At 42.5% G+C, this 23,774-nt stretch overlaps 2 protein-coding genes across 3 annotated transcripts in view; one reads left to right on the forward strand and one right to left on the reverse strand.

Moving 5' to 3' along the window:
* LOC134285111 (uncharacterized) overlaps positions 1-23,774 on the forward strand; it is a 192,223-nt gene that overhangs the window by 72,123 nt on the left and 96,326 nt on the right. The gene's annotated exons all lie outside the window — the stretch shown is intronic.
* The window catches only part of LOC115269571 (cadherin-86C), a 589,109-nt gene that overhangs the window by 11,780 nt on the left and 553,555 nt on the right, over positions 1-23,774 (reverse strand). Inside the window, exons 8-14 of one of the 2 annotated variants that reach the window (XM_062845170.1) lie at positions 23,637-23,751; positions 23,328-23,520; positions 22,551-22,794; positions 15,588-16,640; positions 15,397-15,527; positions 3,714-3,804; positions 2,944-3,263 (exon numbers count right to left, since the gene is read on the reverse strand). In XM_062845170.1, the coding sequence (XP_062701154.1) occupies positions 2,944-3,263; positions 3,714-3,804; positions 15,397-15,527; positions 15,588-16,640; positions 22,551-22,794; positions 23,328-23,520; positions 23,637-23,751 (2,147 nt within the window). The remainder of the gene's footprint in view (positions 1-2,943; positions 3,264-3,713; positions 3,805-15,396; positions 15,528-15,587; positions 16,641-22,550; positions 22,795-23,327; positions 23,521-23,636; positions 23,752-23,774) is intronic. The other variant, XM_062845171.1, reaches the window with a different exon arrangement.

The following is a 23,774-nucleotide window of genomic DNA, read 5'->3' on the forward strand; positions in this document are numbered from 1 at the left end:
GTGCCGTTCAAGTGGACTAAGCAGTGCGAGGAATCGTTCAGAAGCGTGAAGAACCAGATGCAGTCCGAGAAATGCCTTGCTCACTACTCGCCCGATTTGCCGTTGATCCTTGCAACAGACGCGTCACCCTATGGCGTAGGCGCGGTGCTGAGTCACCTGATGCCGGACGGAACGGAACGTCCGATACAGTTCGCTTCCCAGACGCTCAACCGAGTTCAGCAAAACTACATGCAAGTAGATAAGGAAGCATACGCGATCATTTTCGGCGTCAAGAAATTTTTCCAGTTCCTGTACGGCCGGAAGTTCATGCTGATCACCGATAACCAAGCGATATCCAAGATATTCGGAGAGCACAAGGGACTGCCGGTGATGTCAGCTCTTCGAATGCAACATTACGCAACCTACTTACAGTCGTTCGACTACGAGATCCGTTTTAGGAAGTCTGCCGACCACGCTAACGCGGATGCAATGTCCCGGATCCCTCTTTCTCAAGCAGATCCGGAGAATGTGATTGAAGAGGTCGACGTCATCGAGCTTAACCAGATCGAGACGTTGCCGTTGACTGCTGCGGAGCTGGCTCAGGCCACGGCCGAGGACCGGTCGGTGCGGAATCTCATCCAAGGAATTAAGCACGGCCAGCCAGTGGATCCCAAAGATCGCTTCGGGGTGGAACAAACCGAGTTTTCACTCCAGAAAGGTTGCCTTCTAAGAGGAATACGCGTCTACGTACCGCTGGCACTGAGGAGGAAAGTGCTGGACGAGCTGCACTCTACCCATTTCGGAACAACCCGGACGAAGTCATTAGCTCGAGGATACTGCTGGTGGGTAGGAATGGACCAAGACATTGAGGACATGGTTTCCAACTGCGCCGAGTGTCAATCGGTCAGGCCGGAACCTGCGAAAACTAGACTGCACTGCTGGGAGACACCGACGATGCCGTTCCAGCGGGTCCACGTAGATTTTGCGGGCCCGTTTCAAGACACGTACTTCTTTATTCTGGTCGACGCGTACAGCAAGTGGCCGGAGATAAAGGTGTGCAAATCAATCACGGCGGAGAGTACGGTAAACATGTGCCGGGAGATATTTGCCACCTACGGAATACCATCGGTTCTAGTTAGTGACCATGGTGTTCAATTCACGTCGGAAACTTTCCAACAGTTCCTGCGGATGAACGGTGTGGTACACAAAATGGGAGCACCGTATCACCCATCGACGAACGGGCAAGCAGAGCGCTACGTGCAAACCTTTAAACAAAAGCTGAAAGCTCTGAAGTGTCCGAAGTCTGAGTTCAGCCTGGAGTTATCAAACATACTGCTGACCTACAGGAAGATGCTGCATCCGTCAACGGGCCAATCGCCGTCAATGCTGATGTTCGGTCGTCAGATCCGCTCAAGACTGGATTTGATGCTGCCGAAAAACGAACCGAAACCTGCTGAAAACTTGACCGTACGAGTGTTCCAGGACGGAGATCGAGTACGAGTGCGGGACTTCCTCTCGCGTGACAAATGGAAATTCGGAAGGATCGTCGAGAAGGTCGGCAAGCTACGCTATTCTGTGCGCCTGGACGACGGAAGAGTCTGGGAGCGCCACATCGACCATATTGCTGGAGTTGGCGCGAACATGCGTGAAGGTTTGGTGAATCCCCCTAGGGAGGAGGTATACACTGAACGAACACCATCTACGATTGCAGTTCCTGCTTCGGTGGCAACCGCTACTGAACCAGCTGAAGAGGCGACTACTGGTGAACGATCGGTGGTGCACGCTCAACCTACTACGTCAACTGAGGCTGTTCCTGAACCAGAGCCGGGACCTTCGGCAACAAGGACGCCGCGATCTGGTAATGTAGTATCTGCACAGCCCCTCAGGCGTTCAAATCGAGTGATTAAACCTCCCCAAAAGCTGAATTTGTAATCCTATTGATCCATTTTTTCAAAAAGAGGGAGAGTTGTTATACCTTTGCTATTATTACTACCTTACATACCTACCATACCTTGTTCATACCTCAAAACACATACACCTTGCTCCGCGCTGTTTTTGACGTTTGATTCATTCTAGCTTCCCCGCGCGAGAGCATGTGCTCAGTTTTCCCTACAAACCAAATTGTTAACTTAGAGAAAATAAATAGTTAAGTGCTAAAACAATTAGCTGTTGTGTTAGTTATTCGGCCAGTCACAACAAATTCCTAACGGAATTCTTGGAGAATTTCTAACGGAATTCTTGGAGAATTCCTAACGGAATTCTTGAAGAATTCCTAACGGAATTCTTGGAGAATTCCTAACGGAATTCTTGGTGAATTCCTAACGGAATTCTTGGTGAATTCCTAACGGAATTCTTGGAGAATTCCTAACGGAATTCTTGGAGAATTCCTAACGGAATTCTTGGAGAATTTCTAACGGAATTCTTGGAGAATTCCTAACGGAATTCTTGGAGAATTCCTAACGGAATTCTTGGAGAATTCCTAACGGAATTCTTGGAGAATTCCTAACGGAATTCTTGGAGAATTCCTAACGGAATTCTTGGAGAATTCCTAACGGAATTCTTGGAGAATTCTTAACGGAATTCTTGGAGAATTCCTGAGGAAAATCTTGGAGAATTCTAGGAGCAATTCTTGAAGAATTCTAGGAGGAATTGTTAAAGAACTCCAGGAGGAATTCTCGAAGAATTTCAGGAGGAATTCTTGAAGAATTCCTGGAGGAATTCTTGAAGAATTCCAGGAGGAATTCTTGAAGAATTCCAGGAAAAAATCTTGGAGAATTGCAGGAAGAATTCTTGGATCAATTCAGGAGCATTTTTTGTTAATTTCCATGAGAAATTCTTGGAGAATTTTAGTAGGACCCAGTCCCAGAGAACCACCCCCTTCCCATTCAATAACGCACCACCACCAATCGACTGCCGCCGGTCACCACGCCCATCCTCGTCGTCGCTGGCGTTGCATGTACTAACCTAATCTTAACAGTCTGGTCTTTCGTTTTGCCACTACCACCGCCGTCGGTCATGGTTTTCTTCTCCACCAGGCGCCCTGCTCCATGACCGTCGATCCCTACGCCACCACCACCGCCACTTCCGTCATCATCGTCATCGCCAATGGTGTTGCCGCGGTTGTCGTGCCCGTGATGGGTACTGCCGCCGGTGGTGGCCGCCGCCGCGGCTAGTGCTTTGTTAGCGTGTCGTCTTCCTCTAAATTCCCAACGCGTCGGCTTTGTACGGGAATCGGACGATCGATCCGCCGACCAGGCTTCTCTTCGTCCCATCCATTCCGCGACCTGCGGGGAGGACGAATGTTGTTGGATGAGGCCCATGTGAGAGAGGGTAGGTGAGGACGCGAACGAGGGATGAAAGAGAACAAAAAACGAAAGAGAAGTTCGAGATGGTATTAGTGGACAAATGTCGATTCACGTCTTGCTTCTGGAAATGAAAACGATCTGAAGAGAGAAAGAGAGAGAGAGCGGGTTAGTAGCAAATGAAGAGCAAGCAGTTGGTTGGAGGTTAGTACTAGTTTCGAGGTTAGTAGCATTCGTTTCTGTTAACCGATCGATTAGGATAGGAAGGGCTAAGAAGAAGCAAAAGAGAGAGAGGATAAACTCAAACGATACGGTTCGAATGATAAGGAAGTGAAAAGAAAAAGGGAGATAGAAAGCAAAAGTCGAAAGAAGAAAGGAGAGAACAAAAGAACTAATAGAAAGGGAAAAGAGTACGGAATCACTCATCACTACCTGGACAGATTTTGACTGTTTTCCAATGCCTTGTTCCCTATGAACAAGATGTACATCATCTTCGATACTATTGACTCTAATTACTCTTTTTCTACGTACGCACAATGCAGTTACGGTTACGGGATATTGTTTTTTTTTGGTTTTTACGTTGGTTGTGGAAGGGAGAGAATTCACACACACAATTACATATGTAAAAAGAGAAGAGAAGAAAAAACGAGAGAACAATAACGATTATTGTTTTAGTTTCGGGTGCGGCATACTTTGAGAGAAATCGGTGGCTGATGGTGGTGTGGCTGTGGTGGTGCTGACATGAGAGAAAAGAATGGCAAAAAGTGGTGGTGGTGGTGACGGTGGTGTGGTGGTATTGGTATTAACTTTGATAGAAACTTGATGGTGGTAACGATGGCGATGGTGGTGGTGGTGGTGATTATTGTGCAGTCACGAAGGAATTAATAGTCTATTGTGTGAAAATTGGGATTAGCTCCTAAACTGAAGTTTTTAAGGAAATTTGTTAGTATATTGCAAAATAAAAGATGGAAAGATCAATTACGAGTAGTTTAATCAACTGCTGAAGCACTTTTCTCAGGCTCATCTATAATAATAAAAAATACTACTGAACCACTACTGTGCCTATCTTGAAATGAAGAAATTTAACTGACTAAAAAGCCTTTATAACCCGAGGCACTTTTGTTCTTTTAGGCATAATGTCACAATTGCTAAAAAGCATGCTTTTCATCTTAGTGAGCTAAGAGCATCTAACCGTTTCGATTTTTGAATAGTCCTGGAATTTTACAATACTTCCTCTTAAAAATGTTCAAGACTCAATCCTGAAATTCTCCAATAATTTTGCGAAGTCTCTCTTGCAAATTTCCAGGAGCAATTCTTACAAAAATTTCTGGAGGAATGATTGTAGATTCCGGATAGAATTTTTGTACAATTCCGAGAAGAATTACAGGAGGAATTCTTGGAGAATTTCGGGAAGAATTTTCCAAGAGCGCTAGAGGCAATAATGAAAAAAAACCTGTCGATAACAATCTCGACAGCGTCGACACTTTCGAACAAACTGTAGAGATAGCCAAGGATGTGGCTTAGGTTCAAGGAAAGGCTTTCAATCGTAACTTGAGGCCTATCAACAGCATGTCGAAGGACTGCAAATTTGAGAAACTATTGGGAATGATCTGGTTAACCGAAAAGCATTGCTTTTCATTTTACGTATTGCTACGGGAAGATTCACCGTAGCTGCTGGTAATAAGCCTCTACAATTCGCTTGAATTAGTTTGTGCTTTAATCATACTGATCGAGGTTCTCATTCAGGACACATGACGAATAAATCTTGGATGGGATGACAACATATCTTTAGAAGTATACGATAGGGCCAGCTACGATTTCAGCAAATGAGAGGATCATGAATACATGGATGAGAGTTTGTGTTACATACACATGTTTTGGTACTTATGAGGTAGTGTAAGGTATCTTGAGAAGACCAGTAGCCAAATTAGTGTTTTTTTGGATATAATATCGACGAATGGTGGCTCCAAAGAGGATAATGGGGTTGCGAAACCAAGCGCGACAGATGATGGTAACTCCAAAGAGGATGAAACGCTTCCGAATCTAAGCGCGTCATACGGAGGAGGTTGTAACGTGCAAACCCCTTCAGATAAGTAGCCAAAAAATGAGTGCTGTTCAAATCTTGGATGGGATGACATCATATCTTGAGAAGTATTCTGCCAATTAAAACAATGACAATTTTGAAAGATGCGAATGACGTCAACGTTAACCGTTGTTGTTTTCCCGGATACGATAGGGTCAGCTACGATTCCAGCAAATGAGAGAATCGGGAATACATGGATGAGAGGTTGTGTAATTCACAGATACGTTGGTACAAATGGGGTAGTGCAAGCTATTTTCAAAAGACCTGTAGCTAAATTAGCGTTTTTGGATATAATATCGTCGAATGGTGGCTCCATAGAGGATGATGGCCTTGCGAAACCAAGCGCGACAGAGGATGGTGGCTCCAAAGAGGATGTAGCGCTTTTGAAAGCAAACGCGACATATGGAGGAGGTTGTAACATGCAAGCCCCTCGGATAAATAACCAAATAATGAGTAATGTTCTACCAGAATGCCAGATAATGTAAGGGGGGTTATGAATTAAAGGAACTAAGAACTAAAAGTAGACCTAGAAGCTATGCTTTCGTAAAAGGCTGAAAATCAGATTTGGACATAGATTGAAATAGTAAGTTTTTGTTCGATCTGAATTCGTTACTGTTTCTGAGTAAACATTATTTGATTATAGAACAGCCATTATCGTTACTCTAAACATCTGGTCGTCGCCTAAATTGTTAGGGAGTTCCTGAAGAAATTTCATTAGAAATGTCTGGAGTAATCCCTGGATAAAATCTCTGGAGGAATTCCTGAAAAAGTCTGAATGAGAAATCCTTGGAACCGCCGAAGGAATTTCAAAAAAAGCCCTAGGGCAGACTGCCAGGAAGAATCCCAGCAAGCAGTCCCCAGAAGAATTCCTGGTGGTATAACAGTAAGAATTTTAGGAGGAGTCCTAAGATGATGGAAGAATCCCACCAGGAATTGCTTGTGGAGTCCCAACTGGATTTCCTTGAAGAAAATCAAGAGGAGTTCCTAAATGAATCCCTGGATAAAATCTTTGAGGGATTTACGGGTGGAACTATCGGAGGAACTTGCAGAAGAACATTAGGAAGATTTCCTTAAATGATCCCAGCAAGACTTCCTGACGGAGAGACATCATTAGAATAACTCCGGAGAGATGTCGTAGTAGAAATTCCTAGTGAAATCGTAAGAGGAATAGCTGGAAGAATCTTCACAAAAAAATCTAATGGGTACTTAGAAATACGGAGGATTCCCTAAAAGAATTCCAAAAAAATCCCTGGAAGAACTAATAGAGGTATTAAGGAGGAAACCATGGAGGAGTTCTCGAAGAAATCGTAGGAGGAATTTCTGTGTATATCCCAGGAAGATTGCCCGGAAGAATTCCAGCAAGAACACCAGGAGGAATCATACGAAGGATTGCTGGCAGAGCCACAAAAGGAATTGCTATAAGTTGGAATTCCTGCTGTTATTCTTGGAGGAAGAACACAGTTCCTTGAAGAATGCTATGAGGAATTTTAGGAGAAACCCCTGAATAAAACTTCTGAAGGAACTTCTGGAGGAATCATCGGAGGAGCTTCTGGCAGAATTTCAGGAACATTTCCTTGGAGAATCCCAGCAAGAATTCCTGAAAGAATCCCTGCAGAAATCCCTAGAAGAATTCCTGTAGGTATTACAGTAAAACATATGGGAGGAGTCCTAGGTGGAATTGCAAGAAGAACCACAGGAGGAATTGCTGCTATTCTTGGAGGAAGGCTAAGAAGAGTTCTCTGATGCATTTCAAGAGGAATGCCTATATAAAATCTCTGATGAAACTCGTGGAAGACTCATCAAAGGAACTTCTGAAAGAATCCCAGGTAGTTTTCCTTGAATAATCCCAGCATGAATTTTTGAGTGGCAGGAGGAATTTATGGAGGAATCCCAGGAAGATCGCTTGGAAGAATTTCAGCTAGAATGCCAGAATTTCTAGAAGAATTCCTGGAAGAGTCCTATAAGAAATTGTAGGAAGAATTGCAGAAGGATATGCTTAACGTATCCCAGCTGGAATTCCTGGAGGAAGACTAAGGCGAGTGTCTGGAGGAATCCCCAAATAAATTCTGAAATTCATGAAGAGCAAGAATAAATTTCATGTTCAAATATAGCTCTATGCACCGAGCAGATAATTTTCTCACGAGACGCCTCAACGCCTTAGGGGCCCCAGGTTGATCACATTAGGCCATGCAGCCAAAAAGACTATTTCCCTTCACGTTTCGATGAACCATGAAGATTGACGTAAGGCACGATTGATTTTGACAATGTTGTGGGAATGGTCGGTTTAACCTCTTCCCTGGGGGCTCTTAGGACATGTTAGGTTCATGGGACTGGGTTTATTTCCTTTTGTCGACTGACAGTTCCTAATAACAGGAATTTATTCCGCAATTGTCAGCTTTTTGATCGGAATAATGTTATATCATCAGGAATTCGAGGAATACTGTCCAAGAGCTTCAGAAGCAAAAACGTGAAAGCCATTATGTTGATAACTGACCCGTAGGATGGCGGATTTTGGGGTGAATGTGTTTGGACGTTATGCTACAGAAAAAATGCACCATTAAGTCCTGAGATGTTATGGCCTCGGGCGTTGTGATACTTCACCATCGTCGCCAGCGTTGACGATGTTGAAGAAACTGCACAGCTATCCATGGATGTGGCAGAGGTTCGCCGAAAGATAGGCTTTTCATTCGAAAATAGACGTCCAACAAGATACAAGTAATCGAATAAATAGAAGAATTGCATTTTACTACGATGAAACATATACCAGCAAAGGTAAGATGGTGCATCAAATACATGTTTTCTCATCAGCATATGTGGCCAGTTTGACTTTATCACATGTAATAACAGTGCATGGTGGCTCCAAAGAGGATGAGATATTTTTAAAACCTAGCTCGATAGAGGATGATGGCTCCAAAAAGGATAACGCTTTCAAATGTGATTTTGATACCAAGCCCGACTTGTGCGGGAAATTGTAACGTGCAAATCCCTTGACTAAAGAGCCGAACTCTTGGCCCAAATGACTGCTGTTCACGCGAATATCAGATAAGGTGAGGAAGATTATCTAAAAAAGGCAACATCGTTTCCCTAAACATTTGTTCGCCACCTGAGCTGGTCGGACTCATAGTTGTCATTTCCGCTCAATTTCAAATGAGTAACAACTAAATAACAAAGTTCTAGCTGGAGCTGTCTGAATTTCAAAACCGCTTTTGATTGCCGAGATTGACAAACTACTCGAACACTGAAATTCTCCCAAAATTCTATCCAAGTTATTTCATCAACTCCTTTCAGGATTCCTCCTCGGAGCCTTTTCGAATTTTGATGCAGACTTCTACTGAAGTACATACTGAAGATTTGTTCGGTATTTTCCGGGATCCGTTCAATGTTTCGCTCCGGAATTCTAGGAAAGTGCTGTTCGAGAATTTTTCAAGAATTTCTCCAAGGTTTTTGCAAGAGTTCTTATCAAGACTTCAACATAAGTTTATTCCGACGCTTGCTTTTCTCTCATAACCGAAAAAGTCAACTGCTGACTGAAATCCATCCCAGTGATTCTCCTGGGATTTGCTGCGAATTTGAAAGAAAATAATCCTAAATTATGCACCAAACACATGCACTTACATCAGCAGGTATCATGACAAGGTCGATTGCCAAATTCACATTATCAATTCAAATGCTAGGGCATGGTGGCTCCAAAGAGGATGAGGTGATTTCGAAACTAAGCGCGATAATTGCGGGAGATTGTAACTTGCGAACTCCTGGCTCAATGACTGTCTATCCAAGTTCCTCCATAAACTCCTTCCAGGATTCCTCCTTGAAACCTTTTCACAGCTTCTTGCAGAATTCCACTGAAGTTTCCACTGAAGAGTAGTTCGGCATTTCTCGGGATTCCTTTCAATGTTTCTTCCCAGGATTCTACGAGAGTTCTTTCCGAGATTTTTATCGAAAAGTTCTCTCAAGATTATTGCAAAAGCTTTTTCTAAGGTATCAGACAGAATTTTATACCGGAGTGACTCTCAGGGCTCCTCAACAAATTCTTTCCTGATGAGGTCAGCAGTTTTTTGTGGAACTTATCACAGTGATTCTTCTGAGACTTATGCAAGGGCTCCTCCTGGGTAAAGACCAGAGGTTTTTCTGCTTCCAGAGTTCTTAGCGTGGTTTCTTGCAAAGAACCTTTGAAGATTGTTCAGCAGTTTATTCCGGATTTGTTCTCAGAGGTTCTCGAAAAGCTTTCCTCCGGAATTAATATCTCGTTGGATTTTTTTTGGTTTCGTAACGCGATTTCTATCTCTACAGTTATCAGAACGAATTCCCAAACTTCATTTCGTACCTGTTGTAAACATAGCCATCATAAAAAAATATTGAAAATAGCTTGGAAGTCTGGAGGCATTTCGGGTCGAAATTTGATACAAATTCCAAGAGAAACTCTTGGAGCAGTCCTGGAAAACCCATAAGAAGAAATCTCAGGAGGTATTGAATGAAAAATATCAGCAGGAACTCGTTCACATCCTAGGAGGTTCCTTGGAAATCTTGAAGGCAAGTCCTGGAGTAATCCCGAAAAACTCTGGAAGAAATTCCTTGAGAAATATGTCAAGAAATTTTGTAATAAATTTAAGTATAAATACCGAAAGAAACGCCTGAAAAATCTCTGTGCAAAATCTAGACGAAACTCCTGAACAAACTTTTGAAGGAATCCTTTGAAAATTTGTTCAAGAAACTTCGAGAGAAATCCTGCGAGAACTTTCGGGAAATATTCCAAGAAAAACTCTTGTATAGAACCTCTGAAGAAACTCTAACGCTTCTACATCAGCAGGTATCTTGACAATATCTGTTGTCAAATTCACATTATTAAATAGAACGCTAGGGCATGGTGGCTCCAAAGAGGATGAGGTGATTTCGAAACCAAGCGCGATAAGTGGGGGAAATTGTAACTTGCAAATCCCTTCGACTAAAGAACCGAACTCCTGGCTCAATGACTGTCTGTCCAAGTTGCTCCATAAACTCCTTCCAGGATTCCTCCTTGAAATCTTTTAGCAGTTTCTTGCAGAATTCTACTGAAGTTTACACCGAAGATTTGTTCGGTATTTTCCGGGATCCCTTTCGATGTTTCCTTCCGGGATTCGACGAGAGTTCTTTCCGAGATTTTTCTCGAAAAGTTATCTCAAAGTTTTTGCAAACCTTTTTCTAAGGTATCAGACAGTATTTTATACCGGAGTGACTCTCAGGGCTCCCCAACGATTTCATTCCTGATGAGGTCAGCAGTTTTTTGTGGAACTTATCACAGTGATTCTTCTGGGACTTATGCAAGGGCTCCTCCTGGGTAAAGACCAGAGGTTTTCCTGCTTCCAGAGTTCTTAGCGTGGTTTCTTGCAAAGAACCTTTGAAGATTGTTCAGCAGTTTATTCCGGATTTGTTCTCAGAGGTTCTCGTAAAGCTTTCCTCCGGAATTAATATCTCGTTGGATTTTTTTTGGTTTCGTAACGCAATTTCTATCTCTACAGTTATCAGAACGAAGTCCCGAGAAACTCTTGGAGCAGTTCTGGAAAACCCATAAGAAGAAATCCCAGGAGGTATTGAATGAAAAATATCAGCAGGAATTCGTTCACATCCTAGGAGGTTCCTTGGAAATCCTGGAGTAATCCCGAAAAACTCTGGAAGAAATTCCTTGAGAAATATGTCAATAAATTTTGTAATAAATTTATTCGGTATTTATACCGAAAGAAACGCCTGAAAAATCTCTGTGCAAAATCTAGACGAAACTCCTGATCAAACTTTTGAAGGAATCCTATGAAAATTTGTTCAAGAAACTTCGAGAGAAATCCTGCGAGAACTTTCGGGAAATATTCCAAGAAAAACTCTTGTATAGAACCTCTGAAGAAACTCTAGCAGGTATCTTGACAATATCTGATGTCAAATTCATATTATTAAATAGAACGGTAGGGCATGGTGGCTCCAAAGAGGATGGGGTGATTTCGAAACCAAGCGCGATAAGTGGGGGAGATTGTAACTTGCTAATCCCTTCGACTGAAGAGGCGAACTCCTGGCTCAATGACTGTCTATCCAAGTTCCTTCATTAACTCTTTCCACGATTCCTCCTTGAAATCTTTTCGCAGTTTCTTGCAGAATTCTACTGAAATTTACACTGAAGATTTGCTCGGTATTTTCCGGGATCCCTTTCGATGTTTCTTTCCGGGATTCTAGAAGAGTTTTCTTCTGAGATGTTTCTCGAAAAGTTCTCTCAAGATTATTGCAAAAGCTTTTTCTAAGGTATCAGGCAGAATTTTATACCGGAGTGACTCTCAGGGCTCCTCAACGAATTCATTCCTGATGAGGTCAGCAGTTCTTTGTGGAACTTATCCCAGTGATTCTTCTGGGATTTATGCAAAAGCTCCTCCTGGGTATAGACCCCAGGTTTTCCCCGGAATTGCTTCCAGAGTTCCTAGCGTTGTTTCTTGCAGAGTACCTTTCAAGATTGTCCAGCAGTTTATTCCGGATTTTGTCTCAGAGGTGCTCCAGAAGTTTTCCTTCGGAATAAGTACCTCGCTGGATTTTTTGGTTTCGTAACGCAATTTCTATCTCTACAGTTATCAGAACGAATTCCCGAACTTTATTTGTTCACAACGAATTTCGTACCTGTTGTAAACATAGCCATCATAAGAAATATTAAAGAAGCCTGGAAGTCTGGAGGCTTTCCGGGTCGAATTCTGATACAAATTCCAAGAGAAACTCTTGGAGCAATCCCGGAATGCCCTTCAGAACAAATCCCAGGAGTAACTCCATGAGAAATATCAGCTGGAACTCGTTTACATCCTAAGAGATTCCTAGGAAATCTTGAAGGGAAGTCCTGGAGTAATGCCGAAAAACTCTGGAAGAAATTCCTTGAGAAATATCTCAAGAATTTTTTTAATAAATTTCATACCGAAAGAAGTGTCTGAAAAATCTCTGTAGACGAAACTCGACGAAACTCCTGAACATACTTTTGAAGGAATCCTATGAAAATTTGTTCAAGAAACTCCGAGAGAAATCCTACGGAACTTTCGGGAAATATTCTAAGAAAAACTCTTGTATAGAACCTCTGAAGAAACTCTAAAAAGGTTTTTTCGATATATTCGTGAAGAAATCATATGAAGGAAAAAAAAAACTGTGAGGAATTCTGGGGAAACCGTTTGGAAAAAAATCATATGGAGAAATTCCGGAGAAATTGTGAGTGAGATCTTGGGGAAAAGTTCTGGAGAAATCCCCAAAACTCTGAAAGAGAGCTTCAGAATAAACACCAAGAGAACTGCTTTCTTTCAGAGAAATACCAGAAGGAAAATCGATAGCAGATTCGGAAAATCTCTACGGCGAAAAAGTTCAAGAGAAATCTTACGATAACCCAATGATTTTTGGCGAAATCGTTCAACATTTGAGAAATTTAGAAAATCGCATAAGAAATTGCAAAAATGAAAAAGTAACGTGAGGTACTCTGGTATCAATATGTACATACCAAAACCTCTGGAATATATCCCAGGAAGAACTGAGAATAACTTGTGGACATTTCAAGAGGAACTCCGAAAGAAATTCCGGTAAAAATGTTTGCGGTTAGTCCTGAATTTTTGAAAAAAATTCGGAAATAAATCTTGAGAAACTCCTGCTCGGGAGAACTACAGGCAGTGTTGAGAATACTCACTTGCAAGAGTTTAACTCACTTGCTTCTATCTCAGTCCAGAAGCATGCTATCAAAAAATGATGTTTGAAGGGCTTTCAGATTGTAGTTTAATCTAAAAGTTAGCCGAATAAAGTAAAGATCGCAGACGCATACCAAAGTTTTGAGAGAGCTGTGAGTACGAGGTGAGTAAAATTCGTGTAATTCATATTCACCTTATGCTCACAGCTCTCTCACGGTTTTGGAATACGTTTGCAACCTTTACTTCATTCGGCAAACTTTTAGATTAAACTACAAACTAAAAGTACTCCAAATACCATTTTTTGATAGCATGCTTCTGGACTGAGATAGAAGCAAGTGAGTATAACTTTTCGCAAGTGAGTATTCCCAACACTGACTACAGGAACAATGTCGGTAGATGATCCAGTAGATATCCCTTGAAAATTTCTGGGAGTAATCCCGATTGGAATATCCTAAGGAGTCCCGGCAATCCTCTACAATAACTTCCGGAAGAAATTCCAAGAGACATCTCAGGAGTAGCTCTTGCAGAAATCTCGGGAAAAACCGAAGGAGAAATCTCGTGAGAACAACTGTATTTATGAACACCTTGGCGAAAAATTCTGGGATATATTCAGAGGGAAATTGTCGTAGAAAGATCAGGACAAACTCTGTTCTGGAGAAATCCCCAAAGCTCTAAAAGAAAACTGGAAGAAATCACATAACGAAGTCCTTCAGAAATTTCGGAAGGAACTCCAGGATAAGTACCGAGAATACTGGAAGGAAAATCGGTAGCCGTTTCGGAATATCTCTAGGGTAAATATCGGAGGAAAGTCGAAGAGAAATTTGGCGATAACTCATTGAAAAAATCCTGAGAAAAACTGTTGTAAACATTTCGGGAAACACTGGGGGAGAATCTTAAAAAAAATTCTCAAATAAATCACATGAGAAACTACAAAAAAAGACTGTCCGAGACTCTGAAACTAATACGTACCGAAAAAAAAACTCTAGAACAAGCTCTAGAAAGAATCCCGCGAAAAATAATTTGTGCAGATTCCTATAGGAACTCCGGAAGAAATGCCAGGAAAAATGTTTGTGCTACGTCCAGAATTTCTGGAATAAATCCAGAAGAAATTCCTTGAGAAATCACTTCCGAAAATTTCTGTTGGAACTATCCCAAAATAATCGGGAGTCGGAGACAAAACAGCCTCGGGCTTAAAGTTAAAAAAAAACCTGAGAACCTCATGGAAAATCTCGGTAGAATATCCAGTAGATATTCCTTGAAGAAATCCAGATAAGTCTCCATAAATCCCGGGAGAAGTTATGAGAGATATCTCAGGAAGAACACCGGATCTTAGGATCATATAGATATCCCATGAGAAACAAGGTATTTAAATACCTTGGCCAGAACTTCTGGGAAACATCCAAAGAGAAAATGTTGTATAAAAATCGGAAGAAACTCTGAAAGAAGTTTCCTCGACAATGGTTGAAAAATCATATGAGAAAACATCAGAAGAAATCCTAGGAGAAAAGTTCAAATTCAGGACGTAAATAATTTTGAAAGATCTTCAAGGAGGAATCCCCGGAAGTACTTTTGGAAGAATTCATGCAGGGAGATTCCTGGAAATATATCTGATTCATTCCTTCTTATTATGGATTATCAGCGATAAAGTAAACAGAAGAAAGTGGGTCATGTTCTGGCGTGCAGGAGACTGATAAAGCAGACGTCATGCCAAATCGAAACTATGTTGGACTACTTTTGAGACTCGGAAATAAAGAACGACCTTATTGGTCCTTATAACAAAGTTACTGTTGAGACTTTTCATAAACGATTCCTACTTCTTCCGTGTATTGCTCTACACTCTGGCCGAGGTGGCTGAGGCTTTTATCGTATCAGATACGATTAGCACCCAGAAATTACAAGTTATGGATGCTTGTGCTTCACAAGCAGATATTTGACGATTCTTTGTGTAAGTGCACTCGATCTACCATGACTAGAGTAGTTTTAACTCTCGGGTGTTTACGGACGACCAATGAAACTCAAGTTTGTCTACTGTTATTCGTCCTCATAAACAATACCAAAAAAAACTAGATAACTTACCACACTGAGCAATCATTGATCAAACATCAACCCTACTTAGCATAAACTTATTTCAAACGTGCAAATTGTCAATAAAAATACTTAATTATTAGTGCAGGAAAAACAAGTAGCAAGATGGAAAATTAAACCAGCACTTTGTCAAATAGAGGATACGTGTGTTAGTACGGGAAACAAAAGTTCGAATGACTTAGAGGTGGAAACTCACAAAAACAAATGGGTGTAGGTAAAGTATGTCGTCTAGGTGTGGTTCTATAAATGTAGGCACAAAAACTCATGCGTGAACACAGGCACTTACCTCGTGGCAGCGTACAGCGGACACCAAGGGCAGATGCAGCACAGCAGCAGGGTTAGGATACCCAGCGCTAGCAGGATGGCTAGGAAGATCAACAGCCAGAACAGGACTCGGTTCTCCGCTTTGTAGAGGATCTAAAATGGGATCATGATCATTGATAAAAGCATCTCTGAGAAACCTAAAATTCCACTTACGGCACTCCGCTCGTCCTGGCTGATGCTGTTGGTTACGGTTCCGTTAACGGACAGTCTTTGCTGGATGCGCGCGATGTCGACGACGGAGTCCCCGTCGTACAGTATCGTCGCGAGGACCACGCTGCGGTCCTTGCTGTCGCCACCGATGTCGGTGGCACCCGGGACGTTCCCGTTGTACGGTCGGATGTCCTGGATGATAACGCGGCCACCGGTCACGTCCGCCAGCGTTTCCTGTACCTTGGCTCGATCCGGATCGTGTCCGGACACGATGAAGGTCATCGTTCGGGTGCGGCTTTCCGGCGGATAGACGCGGATGGTGGTGGTTGAAAAACGCACCGGAACGCCCAGGTCGAAGGCCCGGGCCGTGAGGACGAACACGTCCGATTCGGAAGACTGTTGACTAGTTTGGCGCCTCTGGCGAACGGGTTTGTTCCGCCGCACCAGGGCGGATGTGAGCTTGAGTTCGCCGGTGATCGGGTGCAGCTCGAATTTGTTTTCGTAGTTTCCGTAGATCAGCTCGTAGCGGACCTCGTTGTTCGGGGCTTCGGCGTCGTTGTCGATGGCTTTGATGAAAGCAGGGACGGTGAAGTTCCGCAGGTTGGGCGAGAGGATGAATTCGTAGAGCGACTTTTCGAACGTTGGTGTCTCGTCGTTGACGTCTATGAGACGGATGACGAGCAGGACTTGTGCCCGGTTGCCAATGCCTTCGTTATCGCGAGCTTCCACGTAGAGGTGGTACTCGGGCATGGATTCCCTGTCGAAACCGTGATTACTGGTAGCGACGGTTATGACCCCGGAGATGGGGTCCAGACTGAGGGAAGTGTTTTGGGGGCCGAGGATTTGGGTGTAGCGGATTTTACCGCCAAGGCCGGTGTCTACGTCGGTGGCATGCACCTGGACGACTCTGGTCCCGGCGGTCATGTTCTCCGGTAGGTCTACGATGTAGTCGTTCTGTTCGTACATTGGGGCGTTGTCGTTTACATCGGAGAGGTACACGGTCACGTTGACCGAGGCAGACAGGTTCGTTGCTGGACCCAGTTCTTGGGCAAGAATCTACAAGGAAGATTGTCAGTTAATGAAAATAGAAACTTTCAGTAAAGCTATAGAATCGGCGTTCAAAACACAGTTTGAATAACTGCAAGCATCTGTTATTGTCTGAATTGGTCTTAATGTATCAGTGGAGCTCCCAAAAGACCCTGCTTGCTTTGGTCTACGAATGTTGAATGAACTTTCACTGGACTAGATAAGGTTACCCAAGAACTACAATAAGTTTTTATTAGTCATCGGATTTTCAACGTAGCTAGCAATCTTTTGATGCACTATGAACATAAGTTCTTGTCCCTCTGCCAAGAGGTGAGCTCAAGGCTGAATTGTGCTCAAAACCTCAAAACTTTGAAAACACCTGAAACTTCTTACCCTGAAACTCGCTGAATTCTGCTGCACCCGCTGAAACCCCCTGAAACCAACTAAAACTTCCCTGAAACTCCATGGAAACCCCCTCAGAAGTCTCCTAAAATTACCCTGAACATTTTTGTATCGCACATGAGCTCGCGACTGAAACCTCCTGGATATTCTCTAAAATTCTTCTGAACCTGTCATGAAACTCCCCTTGAGAACACATGAACTTCTCCTGTAACTCTCTAACACCACTTCAAACACCTTGAACCTCTCATAATACTATCTGAAACCAGTTAAAACGATTCCTTAAACACCCTCAATACTCGTCAAAGCCCTCTAAAATTCTCCTGAAAGCCGCCAGAATCTCCACATAGTTCTCTTTGAATGCTTTCTGAAATTCCACGAAACCCCTCTTGAATCTTTCGAAAATCCCTCTGAATTTCTATGGAGACTCCCTGAAACTTCATTAAACATCCTAAAATTACCGATAAATAAAAGATCCCCCTGAAAACTGGAACATATAAAAACACTACTGCACAATTATTAAACGACCCTTGAACCTCGCGAAACGCCCTTAATTTTCCTCTAAAACCTTATAGATTGACTATCACATCGCGGACCAGGGATCGAATTCCACTCCCGACAAACTCACAAAATGTGAAGAGAAGTAAAGTGTGGGTCCCGAGATGAACTAGCCTTGGGCTAGTCTGGTTAATGCAAATGAAAAAAAAAAAAACCTTCTAGATAGTTTTCTGAAGCCCTGAACTTTTCTGAAATTCACCTGAAACCCCATGAAATACCCTGAAACACATTGAAGACACCTAAACCCTCTTGCAACTCCGCTGAAATTCCCCTGAAATCTAACAACCCTTGGAGCTACCGTAAACCACTCGTTGAAATCCGCCCGAAACTCGTGAAATCTCCTGAACCCTCCGAAATTTCCTTTAAATCCTGAAAGCTCTTCTGAAACTTCCTTAAATCCTCCTGGAACGCGTCTAAAATTCCCCGGAAACTGCTTTACGGAAACTAACCGAAAGTCTTCGAAAACCTTTTGAAACTACGAGAAATCGTCATTAACCTCCTGAAACTTTTCCAAACGTCTTCCGACGCTATTTTTGAAATATCCCTGATCCTCAGTAAATCTTCTCTGAAACTCCTCTAAACAACCGTAGAATCCCCACGAAAGCTCCTGGAACACCTTCTAGTACTCCTCTGAAGCTCCATGACACTACTCTGCAATCCCCTGTAGCTCAATTGAAATTCCTGCGGAATCATCATAAAACCTGCTCACGAAAACTGAACCCCCTGGAAGCTTCTCTGAAAATCCGCTGAAACTCTTCTCTTGAAACTTTCGTTGGATGAAACCTTTAAAACTTTCTTGGAACCTCTTTTGAACCCTAATGAAATCCTCTATAACTCTATAACCCTGAACCATCAGTGGAATTCCTTCTAAAACTCTTGAAATTCCCTGAAACCACTTCTGAAACTCCTTTGAAGCTCCTTACATCTTCTTTGCAACCTCCTGAAACTCAACTGTAGTGGAATCTTTATAGAACCTACTGAACCGCTTCTAAAATTACACTGAACTCTTTTGAAAAGACCCCAGACATCCACTGAAACCCCCTAAATCTCCTCTGAAACATGCGTTGAATTCTCACGAAAACTCTTGAAACCCTCCTTAGAAAAATCAGTGGAATCCTCATAAAAGCTCTTGACACTTTTTTCCCTGACTGTTTTTGGTAACCTCTGAGATTTCCAGAATGTTCCCTGAAATTGTCTGAAATATCCCTAGAATTCCCACGAAAACTGCTGAAACCACTGCATACTTCCTGAAGTTCCCCTGAAAAACTCTGAAGTTCCTTAAAGCTCCTAAACAACCTCCTGAAACTGTAGTAGTATCCTTATAAAACCTCCTGAAACATTCGTGGAAACACCACGAAAAATCCTAAAACTTCCTGAAACTCCTCTGAAATATCCTGAAACTTCAGTGGAACCCTCATAAAACCTTCCTAAACTTGTCTAAAATTCTCCTAAAACTTTTGGAAATACCTCTAAAACCCACTGAAACCATCATGAAACATCCGTGGATTCCTAATGAAAACTTTTAAAACCTCCTGAAAGATCCCCATATTCCCCAGAACAGTCTTCAGAAACACCTCTGAAGCCCACTGAAAGTCTTTTGAGACCTCTTGAACCTCCCATGAAAAACACCAGTGGAATCCTAATGAAACCTTCTGAAAAGTTTCTAAAAATCTCGCGAAACCATTTTGAATTAGCGCTGAAACATCTCGAATCTCCCCTGGAACTCCCCTGAAACATTTGTGAATTTCCCAAGAGAACTCCTGAAAACCTCCGAAAGACCCTTGAAATTTTATTTGAAACCTCTTCAGAAACTGCTCTGAAGCTCACTGAGACAGTTGTGCAAACTCGTGAAACTTCTTTGAAATTCCAGTGGAATCTTCGAATAGCCGTTGAGTCTATCCCAAGTAACAATGAATACTGAACAGTGAGAGTATTAGCTGAACATTGGTTGGTTGATGGTGTCAGTGGCTGAACATATTGATAGCTGAAGTATGGTTTGTTCAACGTCTTCAATCAGCAGTACATAGATGGCTGAATATCAAGTTAAATAGAATGTTATTCATCTGTGCAACCAGCTTCAAACCATACACCAACATGCAGAATAAATCATCTGTTGTTCAACCTTTTATCAGATAATTTTTGACAGCTGACTCAAGCAATGTTTTCGTGGAGTCCAAAAGGTTTTTCAGCCTCAATACAGACTTAGTTCAACTTATGTGTTTGATAATGCAGATACAACAAGTAATGCTCTTGTTGTCAGGGATATGTGGCCGGGGTTCTGCTAAACCGAACTAAGCGCCAAAAAGTTTATTCCGAGATAATTAAGCTTAAAGTTCAACCACTCAGAAATAAACAACAGCTAAGATTATTTGAAACTTTTTCGCACACATGTAACTTACAAGCCTTTATTAACCATCAGAGATGAAGAAAACATCTAAATTATTTAAAATCATTGATATAATACCATTTAATTTCTCAGTACTTTGCACTCAGTTCACTCTGGCTGAACAAAAACATTGGAATATGGTTTATAGTTCAGTGTGGCTGACTGTGTTTCTTTGTTTCAGAGAAAACCAGTCGGAATGTGATAAAAAAATCTCGATTTTTCAGTGTCTATGAAGTAGAAATCGATATCACTCACAATCCTTTACATGAATCAGAGAGGACGCGTAGTATGGTAGCACAAAGGTCTCAAAATAGTGTGAAATGTAAATGGCGGAAGCCCTCCCAGCTCAGCCCTTCCCACCTATGTTTTTTTATAGGCGGTGCATGTGCAGGCACAGAACAAGAGTGATTATGTCAAATGATGTCCTTGCATGTCCTGAGGTCCTGAGATGTGAAAATGGAGCAATTTGTGTATTTTAAATTTATACTGGTCGAAGAAAACCATGAAAATGATCTGCCAAAGTGAACTAAGACAAAAAAAAATTCGAAAATATTAAAGGGATTCGAACTTGGGTCCTTGAAGTGATAACCAAGCACGTTACCTCTAGGTCATTTTACTTAGCTGAAGGTTAGTTGTTAAGTCTGAATCAAGTTCTAAACATTCTTCTCTAGCATGGTTTTCGTGAAAACGCCATTTTTCGATCAGCCAAAGCGAACCAAGTGTTTGATTATTTTCAAGCTTTATTATTCTTATAAGCCTTGTTCAATGACGGCTCCTGGGTTAAATAATCAGTATGAGGTGTATCAACATAACTCATGTATTCAAAGCCAGTTCATCTTTGTATTGTTGAGAACGAATTGATTTTTAAATGCAGTGGATTTGGTTCGGTCTGGCTGACTGTGATTTGAAAAAATGGCGATCAACGCCATCGAAATCCAAATCGATCCTCCAACACCCGTATTTTTGATTACGTGTTAAATTCTCTCACAGATTGTTACTATGAGTCGGTTAGAAGTTAGAAATTTGACAGCGATTAGGAAAACTTGAAATGTTCATCATTTGGACCAAAACTAAAATATTTCGCTGATTCTATGGAATGGTTTACAGTTCACTCTGGTTGGATGCAATTTTATTTTTTGTATGTTCTGCCAAACAGAAGTTTTGAATTTACCCCAAGAAGAGCTGTCAGAATTACTGGATTTTTACACGAAAAGAAGATCATCATATTCTTCATCTAATGGTTAAGAAAACTCAATTTTTCAAAAAATGGTCTTTGGTTCGGTTTAGCAGAACCCCGACCATGTATTCAATTGTGTGTGGTGTACGTACTTAGGTGAGTGTAAATCAGGAGGTTAAAGTTTTTTTTAATCACAATACATAAATTTGATTGATTACTGATTAAGCGCATATTAAGCTATAAATCAGCCTTTCAATGAACCTCAAATAAGCTGAAGGTTGAATAAAATCACCATAATTAGATGTTTACGGGCTGAATAAAGAATTGTATCTCTTGTGCTCAGCTATTGTTCAAATGAAGGGTGCTTTAAAATAGTTGGAAGCACGTTTGTACAGCGTAAAATTGTTACCTGGGATGTTGGGTTAGGTGGCCAAAATTAAAACTGGTCAATGATAGGTTTATGTCAGATTTTACGTCATCAATGATGAACAAAGTTTTAACCTTCCTTGTGCATTGGAGTCATTATTTACCCAAAACGTGCACTACGTCTGCGAGCTATTTCCAAAGTGATGCATTAGGAAGGTTAAACCTGTCACACCAACATTTATACTTGCTAGTTGGGGCTTAATTGATTGATATGTGTCGGTCATCAGGGGGATTCCAGAGGAACTCTAGGGCACTTCAGAGGGTCTCATGGGAATTTGAGGGGGTCTCAAGAGGGTTTCAGGGGGTCTCAAGGGTATTACTGTGGATCTCAGGGGATTCAAGTAAATCATAGGGACGTTTTAGGGGTCTCAGATACGTTTTTGGGGCTTGAAAAGGGCTTCAGAGTGGTACGTGGAGATCTCGAGTGCTTTTCAGTGGATCCAAAGAGGGTTTCAGAAGGATACATGAAGATCTCAGAAGCGTTTCAGGTCTCATGGCGTTTCAGGGAGTCTCAGGGGGTTTCTTAAGCTCACCAGTGGGTCTCCACTTTCTAAAAGTTTCCGAAAGAAACCTCCTTGAAACACCGGAAGATTCCGGAAGCCCCCTGAAATTCCTCCGAAACCTCTTCCGAAGCATTAACTTTATCTGTGTGTCCTAAAACTTGCTGAAAACTTGATGCCTTGGGGCCTCTTGAAGTCTTCGAACCATCTTCTTTAAACTCCCTGAAACTGTCCTGAATCTTCGAAATGCCATTTGAGAAATAACTTATTGGGTTCCAGAAGACTTATCACACTTGATTTATTTCTTATACGGCTGTAGAATTGTAGGTTCTAAGTTCTAATGTCCACAGCACCAGGAACTTCTCAGACTGTTCAGCAAGGACCGTAGACAACCCGAAAGATTAATTGAACATGGTTGAACACTGCCACCACCGTGGATCTCATTTCCGCCTTACATACTAGTATGCACGGCTTATCCTCGAACGAATACCAACCTGAAAATGCACGTACTCCGCCGCTTCGTAGTCCAGCAGTGAGTTGTCCCGCACCCGGATCACGAAGTTCGCATGGCCCTCGGCCACGTTCGGCGATATCTCGAACGTCCCGTTGTTTCCCAGCAGTGTCAACGAAAACACCCCATTCTTGCCGGCATCGTCGTCCATCACCCGGGGCGTGTAGGGATCCGTGAAAGACAACGTCGTACCGGGTGCACTGTTTTCCTCCAATCGAGTGACGTAACTGCGGATGTGATGATGATGGAACAAATGATACACAGAATGATTAGAATCGATATGTTGTCGGGTGTCGTGATGTCAGTCGTTTGTCCTGCTCACGAACGATAGTTTTCAAGGTCATGGGATAAGAGGAATAGGGTGTTGAAGGCACCGTGGTAACAAAAAGTACAATTCGTCATTTATTCATGGCAAATGATCATCGGTCTAATTGGCCAGAGGTCCAATTGGCCAGAGGTCCAATTGGCCAGAGGTCCAATTGGCCAGAGGTCCAATTGGCCAGAGGTCCAATTGGCCAGAGGTCCAATTGGCCAGAGGTTCAACTGGCCAGAGGTCCAACTGGCCAGAGGTCCAATTGGCCATCGGTCCAATTGGCCATCGATCCAATTGGTCATCCATCAACCTTGGTGGTCGGTACAATTGGTCATCTGTCTCATTTTGATTTGGTCTGACATTTAGTTAACAAACCGGCGCCTCTTACCCTATCATCCCCAGCCTTGCGTGCCGAGCTCCCATTAAAGCCTACAAACAGATACTTACTGGTCATTTTCGAAGTACGGCGGCGAGTTGCTGCGTTCCGGCAGGAAGAAGGCCAGCTGCACGGTTGTCGCCATAGCCGGAGGCTCATCGCGGGCGACCTTGACCTCCTCGGCGATAACGGTCAACAGGACCGGGTCACCGACGTGCGTGAGTGCCAGGATGTCGTCCAGTGGGCGCAACAGGGAAATTTCACCTTTAGGAACGAAGGTAGAAAGTAGAGCAAAATGCAGTTTAATGACAGTAGTGGCGAAGGGCTTGGTGTCACATGCAATGCTGTAGTAGGTAGTTCACGAATCGATTAGCACTTACCACTCGTTTCATTGATGTCGAAGAAGGACGTAAACGGATTGCCTTCGGAAACCAATCCGTACCGAATTTCCCTGGGAACACCCTTGTCTCCGTCTTCGGCGTGGACTTGCAGGACCTACCGAATTGAACAGGTGAGGT

This window comes from Aedes albopictus, chromosome 1, assembly GCF_035046485.1.
Source record: "Aedes albopictus strain Foshan chromosome 1, AalbF5, whole genome shotgun sequence".
NCBI classification, from domain to species: Eukaryota; Metazoa; Arthropoda; class Insecta; order Diptera; family Culicidae; genus Aedes; species Aedes albopictus.